The sequence below is a fragment of the Hippopotamus amphibius genome, chromosome 4 (assembly GCF_030028045.1).
Source record: "Hippopotamus amphibius kiboko isolate mHipAmp2 chromosome 4, mHipAmp2.hap2, whole genome shotgun sequence".
Lineage (NCBI taxonomy): Eukaryota > Metazoa > Chordata > Mammalia > Artiodactyla > Hippopotamidae > Hippopotamus > Hippopotamus amphibius.
In genome coordinates this window covers 60,155,114-60,171,698 of record NC_080189.1, presented here as the reverse complement: position 1 = coordinate 60,171,698, position 16,585 = coordinate 60,155,114, and the positions used below count along the sequence as shown (strand labels likewise).

The 16,585-nt window shown below is 35.7% G+C and overlaps 1 protein-coding gene across 3 annotated transcripts in view; it reads right to left on the bottom strand.

Moving 5' to 3' along the window:
• Positions 1-696: 696 nt before the first annotated feature.
• Positions 697-16,585, bottom strand: part of DYNC1I1 (dynein cytoplasmic 1 intermediate chain 1) — a 317,415-nt gene continuing 301,526 nt past the window's right edge. For 2 of the 3 annotated variants that reach the window (XM_057731073.1, XM_057731074.1), the window contains one exon: positions 976-1,631. In XM_057731073.1, the coding sequence (XP_057587056.1) occupies positions 1,521-1,631 (111 nt within the window). In that variant the 3' untranslated portion in view covers positions 976-1,520. Of the gene's footprint in view, positions 1,632-16,585 lie in introns of all 3 variants that reach the window. The other variant, XM_057731071.1, reaches the window with a different exon arrangement.

The following is a 16,585-nucleotide window of genomic DNA, read 5'->3' as shown; positions in this document are numbered from 1 at the left end:
AGTTTTGAGAGTACAGGTCTTTTGTCTCACTGGATTGCTTTTAAACCTATTTTAGACACTCATAGTTTATCTTTAAATTTTTAATGTTTATAAAGAGTTTCAATATTAACACACCATATAGCACTTAGAGAAAAGTGTACCATTATTTCAAAATTAAAAGAAATCTCACAGTTCAAGGAATCCCTACCAACAAAGCACCATGGAAATTCTCTTCCTAAAAAGCCAAAGACTGTCTTCAAATGTTTTTCATGACTCAGCCACTATTTTAATTCTCTCTAGGCATGAAATGGCTTTTTGAAAAAAAAAAAATCCTATAAAGTTGTTTATAAACATAGTTCCTAGTCCAATACTAATAAACATAATTTTCTGGTATAAATTAAAAAATAAGGAAATGTGTGGAACATTTGCTATTTGTTCATCTTAACCTGTTCTTCTTACTCCAACACTTGAGATAATCTTTGGGTAAAAGTGGCTCTGGTGAAGGAGACAAGAAAGCACTTTCCAAAAATACCACACACATTCCTTCATAAAAATAAAACTGGGGTCTTGGTTTAAGTCCAGCCAGATTGGCCGCCTATAAATTCATTATCAACCTTTAACATGGCCTTCATGTACCTCCCCTACCCCCTGGCCACAGCAGAATCTTAATCAGGCTTTTCCCAAGCAAAGGATTTATCCACATTGGTGCATACCTGGTTTGGAACATTTTATTGGCGATACTGGTGTCATATTTAGGACCCACAGACTTTTGTCAGACTGGGTTAGCTTGAATGACAAGTATCAGTGATCAACTATATTTGAAATATTGTTAACGTACCTAGAAATAATAGGCATTAAAATTCATTCCATTCCCTGCAACAAACCTCTAACGATTTCATGTCCTCAGTGGAACCGGCATACTGTAATTGTTATTTGGAACTTAATGTAACCTCAGCAGCAACAGAGACAATGCAGTCCTCTCATTATGCACATGCTCTAGGATCATTTATTTTAATGCTTTCAAATAAATATGTTCCATGCAGCACACCACAATAAATAAGGAGCAGCAATGTACTTCTAGTAAATCCATTCATAATGTGAGTCACCGTGTAAAACACCACATCTCAAGTCTCTGGCCCTGCAACATAGCATGAAGCACACCACATCTGTACCTAATCATATCTGGCTTCATATGGATTTAATAGGACTATGCCAGAAGTGCGTGTAAGCACAAATTTAACCAGAGGTTTCCAGCTATTAAATACAGCTACTAAGTAGTTAAAAGGCAACAACTCAACCCAAAAAGGCTCCCACCCCCCACCCCCATTTTTGAGACAGAAATATACAGAAATGCTCTGGTGAATTTCAGGTCAGTGGACAGTAGGGTGGGATACATTTGGAATACTCGGAGCGAAGCTGGCACAACACGGCACCCCAAAGGTCACAGCAATACTGATACTGAATGGACACTGAATACAAGCAGACTTGATGACTGCAGATGCTGAGCTCTCTTAGGTCAAGGTGGGGACCGCTCTCTTCCACTAGGTAGATAACTCAGCGGTGCCTTCCTCCTCGCTATCAGCTCTATTAGCGCGAATCTCCACAAGGGTCCTGGCAAATCGGGTCCACTCATCATTGTGGGGAACTGCAAGCTGCAAAGCAAATTAATGGAAAATGGTAAGCAAGATATCTTTTATGCTGAAAGCCTTGCAGCCTGCGTGACTGTTTCTCTTGAAACAAATCAGGTATTCTTCCTTGAATCAGATCTCTGAAGTATCGCTCTTGAACTGACAATTTAAGAGAAATTTAAGAGAATAATGTCACTCTCAGTAGCAAAATCACATGGGATCTATAAAACATTAAAAACTTATGTAAACTATACAGTTAATACAGTAGCCACGTTAAAGCACTTGCAGTAAGAAGACAAACAGCTAACACGACAAATAAAAACTGCATTATTAGGAATTTGAAATAATGGTGGTATTGTCTTCCTAAGTCAATGCTATTGATCCTTTTTAAAAAAGTGTTGCTAATGTGCCAATATATATGACAAGAGTATAGCTTACATATACAAAGAAATCTCACTGCTTTAACATGATGCTTTGGCTTTTCCAGAAAGATCGTATGTGATGATGCCGATGAATAACTAAGATTTACCAGGAGTTCTGCTCCAAGTACTTTACATGGATTCTACTTATTCCTCACAGCAATGCTATGTAGGATAATATTAGTATTTCCATTTTACAAAAGGAGAAATTGAGGCACAGAAAGATTAACCCATCTTGCCAAAGTTGCATAGCTAGCAAATATCAGTGCCAGTGTCATCTGGTTCCAGTATTTACATCCTTAGCCAGTATGCTGTACTGAATCACTAAAAAGAGGGATTATAAAATTTCACCCACATATCTTCTGTGCACAATTCAGTAAGGAGAAAATTAACCCCACCTGACGCAAATTGCATGCATGAATTTCTGTTAGGTGATTTAAAGGATAATGATTTCTCTACATGGCATCTAAAAATGAATTGTTTAAAGGGACCATGCAAGCGTTTGGAATAAAAAAGATAATTATCTGAAGATGAGAAGGCAGCATCAAGTTGAAGGCTGAATGGTTTTCATATAGAATAAAATTTGACTATAGAGCCATTTTCTTGGAGGAATACCCTGTAAGGTGATGTAATCCATCTACAGATACTAGTGCTACACATGCTATCCACATATTCCATAAATGTTAATAACACACATTCATCTCAATCAATACAGTTTCAAAAACAGAAAAGCAAATCTAAACTTTGAGATCACTTTTATAGATGAAAAATTTCTTACCATATCAAGCCAAACATTTAGAACTTTCAATTTTTATTACAGTTGATGATATTCTCAGTTACGATCTATTCAAGACAACTTATTGGGGAGTGGCATCATTGTCCTACAAAGTACATCCTTCAGTACTGGTCCTGAGGTTAAATGTTTCGAGGATTTAATTCTGGAAATGATATACAGGTGGGAGGGGTAAGTTTTGTTTCTTTTTTAAACAACTTTTTTTTTTGGTACTTCTTTATTGGTTATTTTTAATTTTGAGAAATGGAGTATAATGAGAACTCTCCTTTAGTCTTATGAGTGAGTTCTGAATGGTTAAATACTTCCCTAGTTATTGAAATGAATCCAAATTCCTTTTTAGACAATGTCACAAGTTTACAATAGTCGTGAATGGGCACTGTTACCCCTTTGCTCAGTTCATTTTCTCTACTTTGAGTTCTTTTCCTATGTTCCACTATTCTTCATTTTTGTCTTCAATTTTAGAAAATATTGTACTGGGGAAATGAATCCTCATTTGAAATGAGAAAATGAAGTCCTCATTGAAATTATACAAAGAGCTAACAAAAAGCATGAGCAGCAAAAGGTTGGCAACATATTTATATGAAAGAGTAGGTCTGTGCTTTCTTGTCTCTTCTGTAACTCATGACCAAGCCCTCCCAAAAAGAACCATAAAACAAAAAGCCCAAGAAGAAACAAAAGCCAATCATGATAACACATTTATAACTTTTTCTTATATAAGGTGAGAATCAAGCTAAATCTAAAATGCCTCATAACTTCATATAACATTAAATATTGGAAAAAACTAGGTCTCACTGATAAAAGTGATGTACTCTAGGGGTTTGGCTCCTGAACGTAACACTATATTATTGGTTAAAAAGGCACAAATTTAAGTTACTATATGATGCCATATGTAATGTTTTATTGATAGCAATGTATAGAAAGTATATACTAAAACAAGAGAACAAGTCAATGTGTTTATTACATAGTTTCATGTGGTGGTAGTGACAAGACTGTTAAGAAACGACAAGATTATGAAACATTAAGGGTTGTATGTGTGTCCAGATACAGTCTGGGATAGAATTATCACTGATGACATATAAAGTTGTGCATCTAAATTATCAAAAATGATTTTTTTGGAAGTCTCATTCCTGTATTTGGTAAAGAAATCAAAGTAGTAATTTTAATATTTCCATTAATAAAACATTAAATTTAAAAGGTCTTATAAAATTTCACTGAAATCTTTGAGTTTTTAAATTTGAGTTAAAAATTATTAGTTTCAGGTGTACAACAGCAGTTATTCAGTTATATATATTTCAAAGTATTTTCCAGTTTACGTTACTACAAAGTATTGAATACAGTTCCCTGTGCTATTCAGTACATCGTTGTTGCTTATCTATTTTACATGTAGTAGTTTCTATCTGTTATTACCATACTCCTAATGTATATCTACCCCCACCCCACCATCTTCCCCTTTGGTAACTGTAGGTTTGTTTTCTATGTGTGTCTGTTTCTGTTTTGTATATACATTCATTTGTATCATTTTTTTAGATTCCACATATAAGTGATATTATATGATATCTGTCTTTCTCTGGCTTACCCCACAGTATGATAATGTCTAGGTCTGTCCATGTTGCTGCAAATGGCATTATTTCATTCTTTTTAATGGGTGAGTAATATTCCATTGTGCATATATACCACATTTTCTTTATCCGTTCATCTGTCAGTGGACATTTAGGTTGTTTCCATGTCTTGGCCTTTGTGAATAGTGCGCTATGAACTTGGAGTACGTGTATCTTTTTCCAGTTAGAGTTTTCATCTTTACCAGATAAGTACCCAGGAGTGGGATTGCTGGATCATATGGTAGCTCTATTGTTAGTTTTTTTAAGGAAGCTCCATACTGTTTTCCATAGTTGCTGCACCATTTACAACAGAGTAGGGGTGTTCCCTTTTCTCCACACCCTTTCCCAGCATTTATTATTTTCAGACTTTCTGATGATGGCCATTCGGACCAGAGTGAGATAATACCTAATTGTGGTTTTGATTTGCATTTTTCTAATAGTATTGATTTTGAACATCTTTTCATGTGCCTATTGGCCATCTATATGTCTTCTTAGGAGAAATGTCTATTTAGGTCTCCTGCCCATTTTTTTGATTGGGTTGTGTGAGCCATTTGTATATTTTGGATATTAACCCCTGTCAGTTGCAGCATTTGTAAGTATTTGCTCCCATTCCATAGGTTGTGTTTTCATTTTGCTGTACAAAAGTTTGTATGCTTAGGTCCCATTTGTTTATTTTTGCTTTTATTTCTTTTGCCTTGGGGGACTGATCTAAGAAAATACTGCTACAATTTATGTCAGAGAATGTTTTGCCTATTTTCTCTTCTAGAGTTTTATGGTGTCATGTCTTAAAGCATTTTGAGTTTATATGGTATGAGGGAGTATTGTAATTTCATTGATTTACATGCTGTCCAGCTTTCCCAACACCACTCGTTGAAGAGACTGTCTTTTCTCCATTGTATATTCTTGCCTCCTTTTTCAAAGACTGACTGTAGATGTGTGAGTTTATTTCTAAGTTCTCTATTCTGTTCCATTGATTTATATGTCTGTTTTTGTGCCAATACCATGCTGTTTTGATTATTGTAGCTTTGTAGTACAGTCTGAAGTCTGGAAGGGTTATGTCTCCCACTTTGTTCTTCTTCCTCAGGATTGCTTTGGCAATTCTGGGTCTTTTGTGGTTCCATATACATTTTAGGATTATTCTGTGAAAAATGTCATGGGTATTTTGATAGGGATTTCATTAAAGCTGTAGATTGCTTTGGGTAGTATGGCCATTTTAACAATATTAAATCTTCTAATCCAAGAGCATGGGATATCTTTCCATTTCTTTGAATCATCTTCCATTTCCTTTTTCAGTGTTTTATAGGTTTCAGCATATTGATCTTTCACCTCCTTGGTTAAGTTTATCCCTAGGTATTTTATACATATATTTATATATAAATATATATTTATAAATATTTCATACATATGTAAATTATATATATATACTTTTTATTTTGGCAGTGCCCAACAGCTTGCAGGTTAGTTTCCCAACCAGGGATTGAACCCAGGTCCTCAGCAGTGAAAGCATGGAGTCCTAACCATTGGACCACCAGGAAATTCCTGGTAGGTATTTTATATTTTTGATGCAATTTTAAATGGGATTTTTACTTTCTCCTTCTGATACTTCATTGTTAGTGTAAAGAAATGCAACAGATTTCTGTATATTAATCTAAAAATCAATTTTATCAAATTTAAAAGTTTCTGATAAAAATACAACCTACTGTGGAACCACTGCAATACATTTGACCTTTTCCATGGTGATAGAAATAACAGTACTACATTTGTCCTTAAAAATACAGATTCACCCTCACAAAGTGTTTCATAGTATTCTAACATTTCTTGTTGTCTTTTTGATCTGTGAAAATTTCACTTAGGTTGGAAAAATTAGAATTTTTTTAAATTGTTTTGCCGAGCATTTTCCTCTCTAGAATACCATAAATTTCACAGAAATGTTAGTTTTCTTTGGCTCACACATGAAAAATTCTTGATTAGAATAGGATGAGAACACAACTGCTTCTAGAAACTCAAATTTATCTACCTCATCCTATTCCACTTTTTCATCTAGCTGATTATAAAACCAACCCAAGATCATTGTAATGCTAGATTTAGAAGGTGAGCTGCACACTGCCCCATTTTTAGAATTAAATATCACCATCAGGAAGCACTTTAAGTATAATCTTAGCTTGAATGTGTGAATGTGTATTCACAGGCTGTTTCCACACCCAAAGTAGTAATTTTTGGCATGTGAATTATTTGTAGGTAAGAACAAACAGGCGTCCTAACAAACAAGAAGACCACACTTTTCATTTTACATCTTTGGCTGTAAACAGCATCTGTTTGGGTAGAACTATGTCCTTCTTACTCTTGGCAGTTCCTGACTCTTCTTGCCTGGTTTTATCTGATTAGAAATGGCTAGAAAAGAGTCTCATGACCATAAAGGCATCTAAAACTTTCTCTAGGAGACTTTTAATCCAATTATACCTTAATCATTAAGATAAAAATCTTTGCTCATGTTTCTTAGTCAAAGAAAAAGACTGCTAACTAGTATATGTAGATGCCCTTCTAACTAGTATATATAGATATATCTATTCCATACTGATTTAGTCAGCATGGACTGAGTACCGATTATATGCCAGGCATTATTGTAGGACTAAAGATACAGTGGTGAATCATTCTGACATATGATGACTATGAATATTAATTATGTTTCCTTAGGTCAAAATGTGTGAATAACCTAAAATTTACCTTCTTACAGTGACAACTGCAGCATTTCCTGGTATGTGTTGTGTGTCAAGCGAGTAGCAGGGAAGAAACTGTCATGTTAATGACATGGCTTCAGCATCTCTTCAGGTTTCTATTAAGGCAGTAAGGCTACATCTAGACCATCACTATGGATTTCTCCCCTTGAAAATGTTTAGAATACTTTTCAAACAATTTACATTTCTGATAGGAAAAATATTCACACGTTTCAAATGGTGATGAATAGCTTCAATTAATTAAAAAACATATATGAGAAGCACTGTGAAGGAAATAGCTCATAGTTACATCAAGGGAATACCATAAAAAAGGACTCATAAAAATTGACCAGGAATCAAAGTGGACCTGGAAACATTCTGTGCCTCCAGAGTCATCCCCCAAAAATCCACATCCTAGGTCAGAGATGACTCTGATTTTTCTGCTGCTTCATCCAGGGTTCACCAATAGCCAGTTCACACTCCCCCACCCCCCCATCCCCCAACCCCACAATTTGATGACTGTTTTCTCACTTTTTGCTAAATGTAGAAAGCATTTTTATGCCAAAAGCACTCAGGGAGCTGATTCCTGAGATAAAAAATCTTAGCTTTAAGAGTAAGTGCCTCTTATAGATGTGATATGACCATATATTTATAGCCAAGGGAACTAAGGCCAAAGGTAGTTTCTGAGGTAGCAATTTGGCTGTAAGGAGGAGGTAAAATGAACCTTAGATCTGGACAGGAAACTTAAGTCTCATTCTCATCTTGGCTACTGGCCATGGTCAGGCACTGACCTCTCATTGCCTCAATTGTAAAACAGGGATGATAGTGTCTGGCCCATTTATCAGCAGAGATGTGGAGAGGATGAGAAAGGTAATCTAAGTGAACAAAGTACTGTGAGTTTAACACAGAATAGTCATGCATTCTTTTTCTTTAAACAGTTAGATTGAACACATTCCTAAAAATGGCATATGTGAGTGGCATACAGATCAATTCTATATCATTTTTGTGGCTTTGTTTTAAGAATTCTAATGTTTGCTATGTGAGGACATTAAGGAACAGACCTCTCTTTAACAGGCAGGAAACAGAAGGACAGGGAGCTAAATGATTTGCTCAAGACCACGTAACTTACCACATGTCAGTGTGGGGCAATCAGGAGCCTCGCCCCTTTAGGAAATGCCAGCACACCATCGCAGAATGGCAGGCAGGTGATATGTTTTCAATTACCTGCTAAAAGATTCTAAATATTTTTTAATCTTCTACGATTCCTGGAAGATGTAAAGGTCAGAAATAAAAAGCAGAAGTGCAAAAGTTGTGGAAAAAAAAACTACTTAGGCTAACCACTGGGGGTTCTGCCTGGGCTTCTTGTGCACCTAAAGGGGGGTCACAGATCACACAATAGAGTTTGAGAATGGAACCAGGGTTGACTTTTCTTCTACCTCAGACATCACCCAGATACGGTTTTAAATAAGACCTTCCCCCAAATATAAAAAGCGTAAGCTCAGTGTTTGGCACATTATAAAGCCCAACTAAATGATGATGTTTTCCCTTTATTTTTCCTTCTTAATGTCCCCTCTCCTCCAATTTTTTTTTTTTTTTTGCTTGTCTTTTCTTTCTTCTATTTTCTTTTCACCTATATAGAAAGCTGAATTTTTTAGAACTATCCTTATATTTGATCATATTTGCTTTCTTAAAAACCCACACAAATCATTTCCTAGATAGCTATTATTAACTGCATGACTAAGTTTCATGAACTGGGTGTGGGGAAAGGGTTCTTTCGGATAACAAGAAAAATCCTGTAAGAAGATGTTTTGTTAATTTAAAAATCAAATTTCAAGTATAATTATTTCTTGTAAATATACACATACACATGCATCTTTTTCAAATATGACCAATACAACTTTATCAAGCCATTTCCTTTTCATGGCACTTTGTATAGTGGGAGTCCACATTTTTAGCTCAAGTTGTAAGGCCTTTAACTGCTGAACATGCTGTTTACAAAAATCAAGTGACTTTATAACCAGGGTTAAACACACAAATATCATTCATGTGTCCCTTTTTATAAGCACAGGGCTAACCATTTTGAAGAGTCCTCAGTCAAGCCTCCCTCATTTGTTAATAATTTTAAAGGGTTTATAGTACCTAGCAGCTGATTTTAAATAGCTGCATTATCTGCAGTAACTCCTAGCAGCCCAATGCCTTATTTTTTATGTTAAAAGTATCCGTCTCAGGCATTGCTTAGTATAAAAGGTTGCTTTAAAAAAAATAATCTTGGATTATTAAGACAGAAAAGTATTCCGTAATTTCAGTTTGCCATGCTTAATGTATCTGAGAAACCAAATTACAATGAGTAGGACTCCAGGTTTCAGGATGAATGTTCCATGGCTGTGTGGTTCATCAGCAACTTTGTAATCTTTCAATTAAGTGGAGTCATTTAAAAAAAAAAGTCTGAGACAATTATGTTAACCATGGATTCCAAACAGATACACAACAATGCAGCTCCTTCATTAACCTAAAAATGAAAGTTTTCTTTAAAACGATATCTAACAAATTACCTTTTTACTTTAATATGCACTGATTCTTTTGTTGTTGTTGTTAATGCATTTACAGAAACCGTGGACGTGAACATGGGTTTCCACAGAACAAATGCTAAACCCTTCTAAGCTCTAAAAGCTTTTTTAAAAGTACAATTATTAATGGCACCCCAATTCAGGAGATTGTGGACTTACTGGTGTACAAACGCACGTTTGTGTTCAGAGGAAGCCTATATTTTTTAAGGACAATTCCCTTTGCCACACACACAGATGGAAACAAAGTGGGAGGTAATAAGCAATGAAACAGCCGCCGGAACTGAACGACCAAGCTCCACTGTATTTAAATCCCGGGAGAGTCTAGCATCACTGGTAACAATGGATGAAACCACGAACCAAAATTCCAAGCCAGAATGCAGTATACAGAGCGCATAAATATACTACAGTGCTCCACCACGAAAAGATATACTGTGTGGTAACTTAGCGTTTTGAGCAGTTTTAGAGACGTCCAGAAAGTAGCAGTTACATTAGTCTCCATTCTGTAGCATTTGCTGTTACCAGGCAGTAGGTTAAAATTTCTGTGAAATTTAGCAGCATGCTAACCCACGGTAGTCTGATGATATCCGACTATTTTTTGGTTAAGAAAGAATTTCTTTTATCTGAAAATCCCATCTAAGGGAGCCTTCATCCACCCTTGAGATCTTTCTACTAAAGTTCTCTTCCTAGTATCTTTAAATGTGTGGTTGACTTTTATAGCATGTTTGTTAGAACAATACTTTTAAAAAATCCATTACCACTCAATTAAGGAAAAAAATAAAGGTAGGACATAAAAGCCAAAAGTAAACAGTAACAAATATGGGTCTATATCAATTTCAATAAATCAGCAAACATCGAAGGAAATAATTTTAAACAAAGTGAACATTTAGAAATATTCTTCATGTTAAAATGTAGCATCATGGGAAGCATGACAAAATTCTGAAGTTTTTACCTGAAAAGGGGAAAATAAAATCACACAGCTGAAAAAGAGTTAATTCACTAAACTTAAAGATGACCTTATTCACATCTGTATTAAAATCTTGTCACCCTCTTTGCTTCTAAGAATGTCTTAACCATTATTTTTCTATTATTTAGAACAATCTATTCCTCTGCCCAAAAGAGGGGGAAAATGCTAAAAAACATTGGCTGATGGGCAATAATGGAAAATAAACTTTTTAAACTTCATTACCATTTTTATCCATAACACAAAAGATCAAGAAAATGACAGAGAAATGAAAAAGTGCATGCTACTCAAACTGATCTCTCATACTAGCTGACTAAACATATATCCTTTCCCCTTCTGCGACTATTAACATAGGTTTTCTAGTAAATTCCTAGCAACCACTGCATCTAAGCAGTTTTGACAAAAAGAAGGCTTATTGTGAAACAACTTAAAAACATTTACCAAGGTAATAAAAGAAATGTCATTCCCTCCTACTGAATGTTTGGGCATAAAAGAGGTATTTTTATAATGCAGTTCATGATTTACCATATCTATAGTGTCCAAAAAAAGCACAATGAAAAAGAAGCATTTTTCCAGTGGTTTGACAAATATTTGAATCAATTATTAGGCTTTCATTACCACTAGTGACCAAGAGCTCACTCTTAACAGCAAAGGAGGGGAGAGTGACTGGGATAGAGACTGGAGAGGAAGGACAAGCACTCTTTTCTAAATATATTTGCTACGTATCTTTTACCATGCAAATATAGTTAAACGATTATTTTTTCTTGTCCATCAATCTATAGCCAACTTGGAGGCTGCCCTCTGAATGCTTCACACAATTAAGCTTTTCCTGAATAACTTCGACTTTCACATGCGAAGCTTTCATTCACTGAGTTATTTACTGAGTGCCTGTTATGTGCCAGGCACTGTGCTAGGCCAGGTTATCCTGTTTAAATAGACAATTGGAAAGTATCTATGTTTCTGTGGATGCGGCACTCTGAAGATCAGAAAACTCTACTGAGGAATGTGACTAGCCAAAGGAGGGCTGCCAAACTGATTTTTTTCCCTAAGTCAAAGGGTGCCTAGTTTTTAGGATATTAGAAGATGCTAAGACAAATAAAAGAGTCTGTCTAAATGTTTAGAAAGTATTGGCGGGCCGTGAGAACAAAGATCCTGGGGAATGGACCACTAATCAGTTTTCTCTGCCAGCCTAAAAAGTAAGAGTGCAAAATTTCTTCTACAATGTTAAGCTTTGATACTCCCCAAATGATAAATAATTCATGTTTTAAAATGGAAAAGACGTTCTGATAGCTGACATTCTCAAAAATGCATGCAAACCTTCCTCGAAAGTAGAATATGATGATTCATTCACTTCCTCACTTTGCGGTCCAGCCTATATGGCATATAAATATTTATACATAAACATGTAAAGGCAGATATTTGATTTCATATTCTATTCTAGATATACCAATACTAACACACATAATCGCAGAGGAAACAACTCTTTCTGTACAGGCCAGTGTTAATCTAGACTAGTATATGACTGGGGCAGCTTCATGCTTGGCTGGTCTAAGCTGTGAGTTGAGGCTACTGTTCTAAGCAGTAATTTTTCAAGATAAAGTTTAGCAGTTTTGAAATTCTAAAACTAAACACAATTTTGTTAGACAAAAAAAAATTAACACTATAATTAATAACTGCTTCAAAATCCAAACTGCTATTGAAGATGACAGTTTGGAGCCACAGAAGAATCATAAAGATGATTAATTATACAAACTGATACTTGTTTCATAAGATTTATATTCAAAGACCAATTATCACCAAAATGGGAATATATTAATTTCACTGACTATTGCAAATTACTACACACATTAATTTGGTTTTTATAAAATTAGATATCAGGGTTTTCTTTACATTTAATTAGCAACTCCATAATACATAAAAGTCATAAGTATTTTCTTATCAATTCAGAAAAAAAGTGCCTTGAAAATATACTTAAACCCATTTTTATAAACTAATGCTACCTGAACAAGCACGCTATTTATATAGTAATTAGTTTAATCATGGTCTTTTACATAGGTAATTATCAAAATAAAAGCCACTGCTACTACATTCAGTATAAGGTGAATAATTATAACTTTAATTGGAATAGCATTTTTTCTTTTCTTTTTAAAATACTTTTCCTAGAAGAAATCAAGTTAATACTAAAATTATAATCATATATTTTAACCAGATTTTATTTCAAATACATATAATTTACTATGACAAGGAAATGAACTAATACATTATTTTGAAGTAGCTTATTTTATATAATTATGTTTCTTAGCACCCCAAATCTGCCCATACAAATAGATGCCTTTGTGCTTTTGACTTAACTGCACAGGTTTGTGACTATGATAATAAAAATACAGGTTAAAAACCAAAAAGTCAAGCTGAAAAATCCCAAATCTTTTGTTTCTAGGTCATGAAACAGCCAGATATTACTGGCAGAACTAAGTATCTGGATTTTCCGTTTTTATATGGATTTTGGCATCACAGAATAGTTTATGCCAAAGTCTTTTCCATGGAGGGAAAAATCAAAAGAAGTGTTTAGCATCAGCGAAAGAAAAATAAAATATTGTTTATCCTCTGAAGAATAAGCTAGTACTTAAAAGACCTTCAACAGTCTGGCAACTTATGGCCACACTCATTTAATGAGAAACACAAGTGTTTTGGGGGATTGTAACTGGACTTTGGTAAGCTGAGCCTCGCTCTGCCCTCCTCTCCTCTGGAGGCTGCCAGAGCTTAGCCATGCTATCAGGCTCGTCATCAGCAGGGGATCATGGCTTTCATAAAGCACAATAATTACATCGACTGATTGCAAGTGCAGTTCTTTTTCATTAAGGAACTGTTATCTGAATCAACCCCCAAACTTCAGTTTAACTTCGTATTTTGTGTTCTGCGTTCCCCTCTTCCCCACGGAAGGGGATTATTTATATTCAGGGCACAAATTCCTGTGGAATACTGATGTAGGCACTGTCCTACAGGAAAACATGAAGTCGTTCCACAAAGCAAACAATTATTGCCTCAGTGTAATCCACTTAAAAACCATACACGTATTGTATTTGCTCTGTGTCGCTCAAACCCTATTTAACTCCCGGTACTTCCAGTTAATCAGGTGCTACTATCTTGAACTGCTATTTAAGGTGCAAGGAAAATGGCTCATGGAATCTCTTTCCTTTTATTCTTATTCTAGCTGGCTATAAGAACAGTTTGAAGCACTTTTTAATAGTCCTCGTACATTACACTTTGACCATCATTCTAAAGTATACTGCATAGGTCATTTTTCCTGTTGAGATTTCAAGTAAACTTTTCATCCTAATTTTTAATGTCAGCTTTAAAATACGTTCACACAACCATTTAAAATCATTCCTTATGGTTTTAGCAGTTGCATTTGATCTCCTATTCTCCTGCCTTTCTCCTTTCCAAGAAATTTTCAAGGCCCTTTTAACATATTGACAAATGTCAAATTTATTGTATTTATTAAAATTTGTAATAAAATGACTGCCATTCTTCAGCCCCAAAGAGTCATATCAAACAAGCTATACGAAATGCTGCCAAAGCTCGGGGTTAAATTTTGAAGATTAATACACATTTCCTTAGGTAATTAGTGAATGGGATACCAAACAAAGCTGGGGCGATAGATTTATTCATCTCCCAAATGACACTTTTTAAGTTGCCATTTTATTTTTCAAATGCTACTTTAAGCTGAAATGATTTTGGAGTTTTATCATTCGACTACTGTAGAAACATAATCTGGGATTTCAAACTTGTGCGTATTTATCACAACTGAAAACAAAATCTTCCCTAGAAGAGGTTAATGGAAAAAGAAATAATAGGAGGTGGAAGATAAACTGCTTCTTTCACAACTGGTGCTGCAAACAGCATTCTAACTAATTCAGATAAGCAGCAAATATAGGTGTTAGGGGATATTTATGACAGCTGCATCTGTGTGACAGCACTGAAGCATTAACAATGGCAACGGGCTTTCTATAAAACACATCTCCAAGAAAGACAGGTAGCTAGGCTGACTATCAATCATCAGGACACGTGAATAATTCCACACTCACTGGCCCAAGTGCTGTTAAAATCAGCTCCATGTATATATATATATATATATATACACACACACAGAAAAGCTTGCTATTTGGTAGAGCCACAGCAATGAATACTTTTTATTTTTAATTCTTAAGAATATGTGTGTTCACACATCATTTTAAAAAATCCAACAATGATTAACAGGTCTCTATGAGTGTATTCTGAAGAAGAATACACTCAACATTTTCAGGTTCTATTTGTAGTTAATTTATGACTTGTTATCTTACCCATCTTTCAGTTAATTGAATGGGATCATGCAGCCTCAAAACAAACAGACTGCGTCCCATAGTTTGGGGAGCAGAATCCTCGAAACTTATTCAAGAGCTAGGCTCATTTTTAGATCTTAGAAAATTTTAATGGTGCATGCAACCACTGTCTATTTAAGTAAGTTTGAAGATGCATGAATAGAATAAAAATTATAGCCAAATAATAAAAGGGGTCTTCTCTGTCTTTCACTGAATTCACATAACTTCCATTTATGCTAATGGGAGTTAAGCACCTGCTCTGCAAAGAAAATAGACCCCTATCTGTGAAAATAAATGTGTACAGTATATTTTCCAGATACAATGCTGAAATCAAACAACCAAAAATGTATGCTATATAAACAAAGCATCATGTGGCCTACCTGAAAACACTGCTGTTTTATATTTTACCCCCTTAGTCATAGACCTTGAGATATTACTCATGCCTTTGCCATTTAAATGTAACAGAAAGAAAAGGAAAAAAAAGGATGGACAAACTCAGTCTGGTGATTTCAGTGAGCTCCTACACAATCCTCTGTTTATCTCTTCAGAAGTTCATAATAAATTGCATCAGTAAATCTGGATTCGAGCCACTGCTCTCTGCCATCCTCTTAAAAGTCATGGAGATAACTGTACGTAATAGAGGAGGGCATGGCCATGGGGGCGCTGTGCTGGGACTCCCTGCGGCAGCTGCAGCCTCAGCTGGGACGGGAGACGAGGCAGAGGGCTGTTAACGACTGGTGACACCAGAGTGCCTTTCTGCAGTGTCCTTCCGGGTGAGTATCAGGTCTCGCAGGCAGGCATGTCTACCTGGACTTGTATGGAGCCGTCTCCACTGGAAGTCACAGAAGTCTCTTATCAGGGGTTGCGGGGCTTCTTGACAATGAGGTGGACAGAGAAAGGCTGTCCCTCTCAACTCCACCTGAAGTAGGCATCATAGTGATCTTCCCCAAAACTCTACTACACTTTCAGTTGAAATTATGAGGTGATAAAAAGAGGGTTGTGGGAGGTCAATTAGAATGTCCAGTACTGTTTCAGATCTATTTTTATGGGTTCCATGATGTTTAGAATGTAAAGTCATTGCTATTTTCATCTAACATTTTCAAATAGTCTTTAAGAATAGGTAATGAGATCATACGGCATGTATTACATTTAACCATATCTCTAAAGATTTCTCCTTCTTCCTGATGGTCTAGGTCAAGGCCAAAGTTTTTCATTTCTGATTTGCATTGTGAGTGGCATTGAAAGCAGTACTCTTGTGGACAGGAATGAGTACAGAATTTGCAGAGCCCAGTGCAAAATGGAAATATGGGACACCTTGTTGAAAAATGTCTTAACAATTGCAAGACAATGACAGCAGAGCCCTGAACCAAGCTCAGGGCTCCTCTGCACAGGGCCCTTCGAGACGCCACAGGTGACATAACCGTGAAGCCAGCCTTGCTCTGAAACAGGGCCTTAGCAAAAGATAGCCTGCTGCCCTCTCCTCCTTTTTCCTCAGCCTCACAGCAGTCTCGGTTAAGTAAATCATGGGAGGATGAATGTGAGATGTCCTCTGGTAGATAGACACCAAT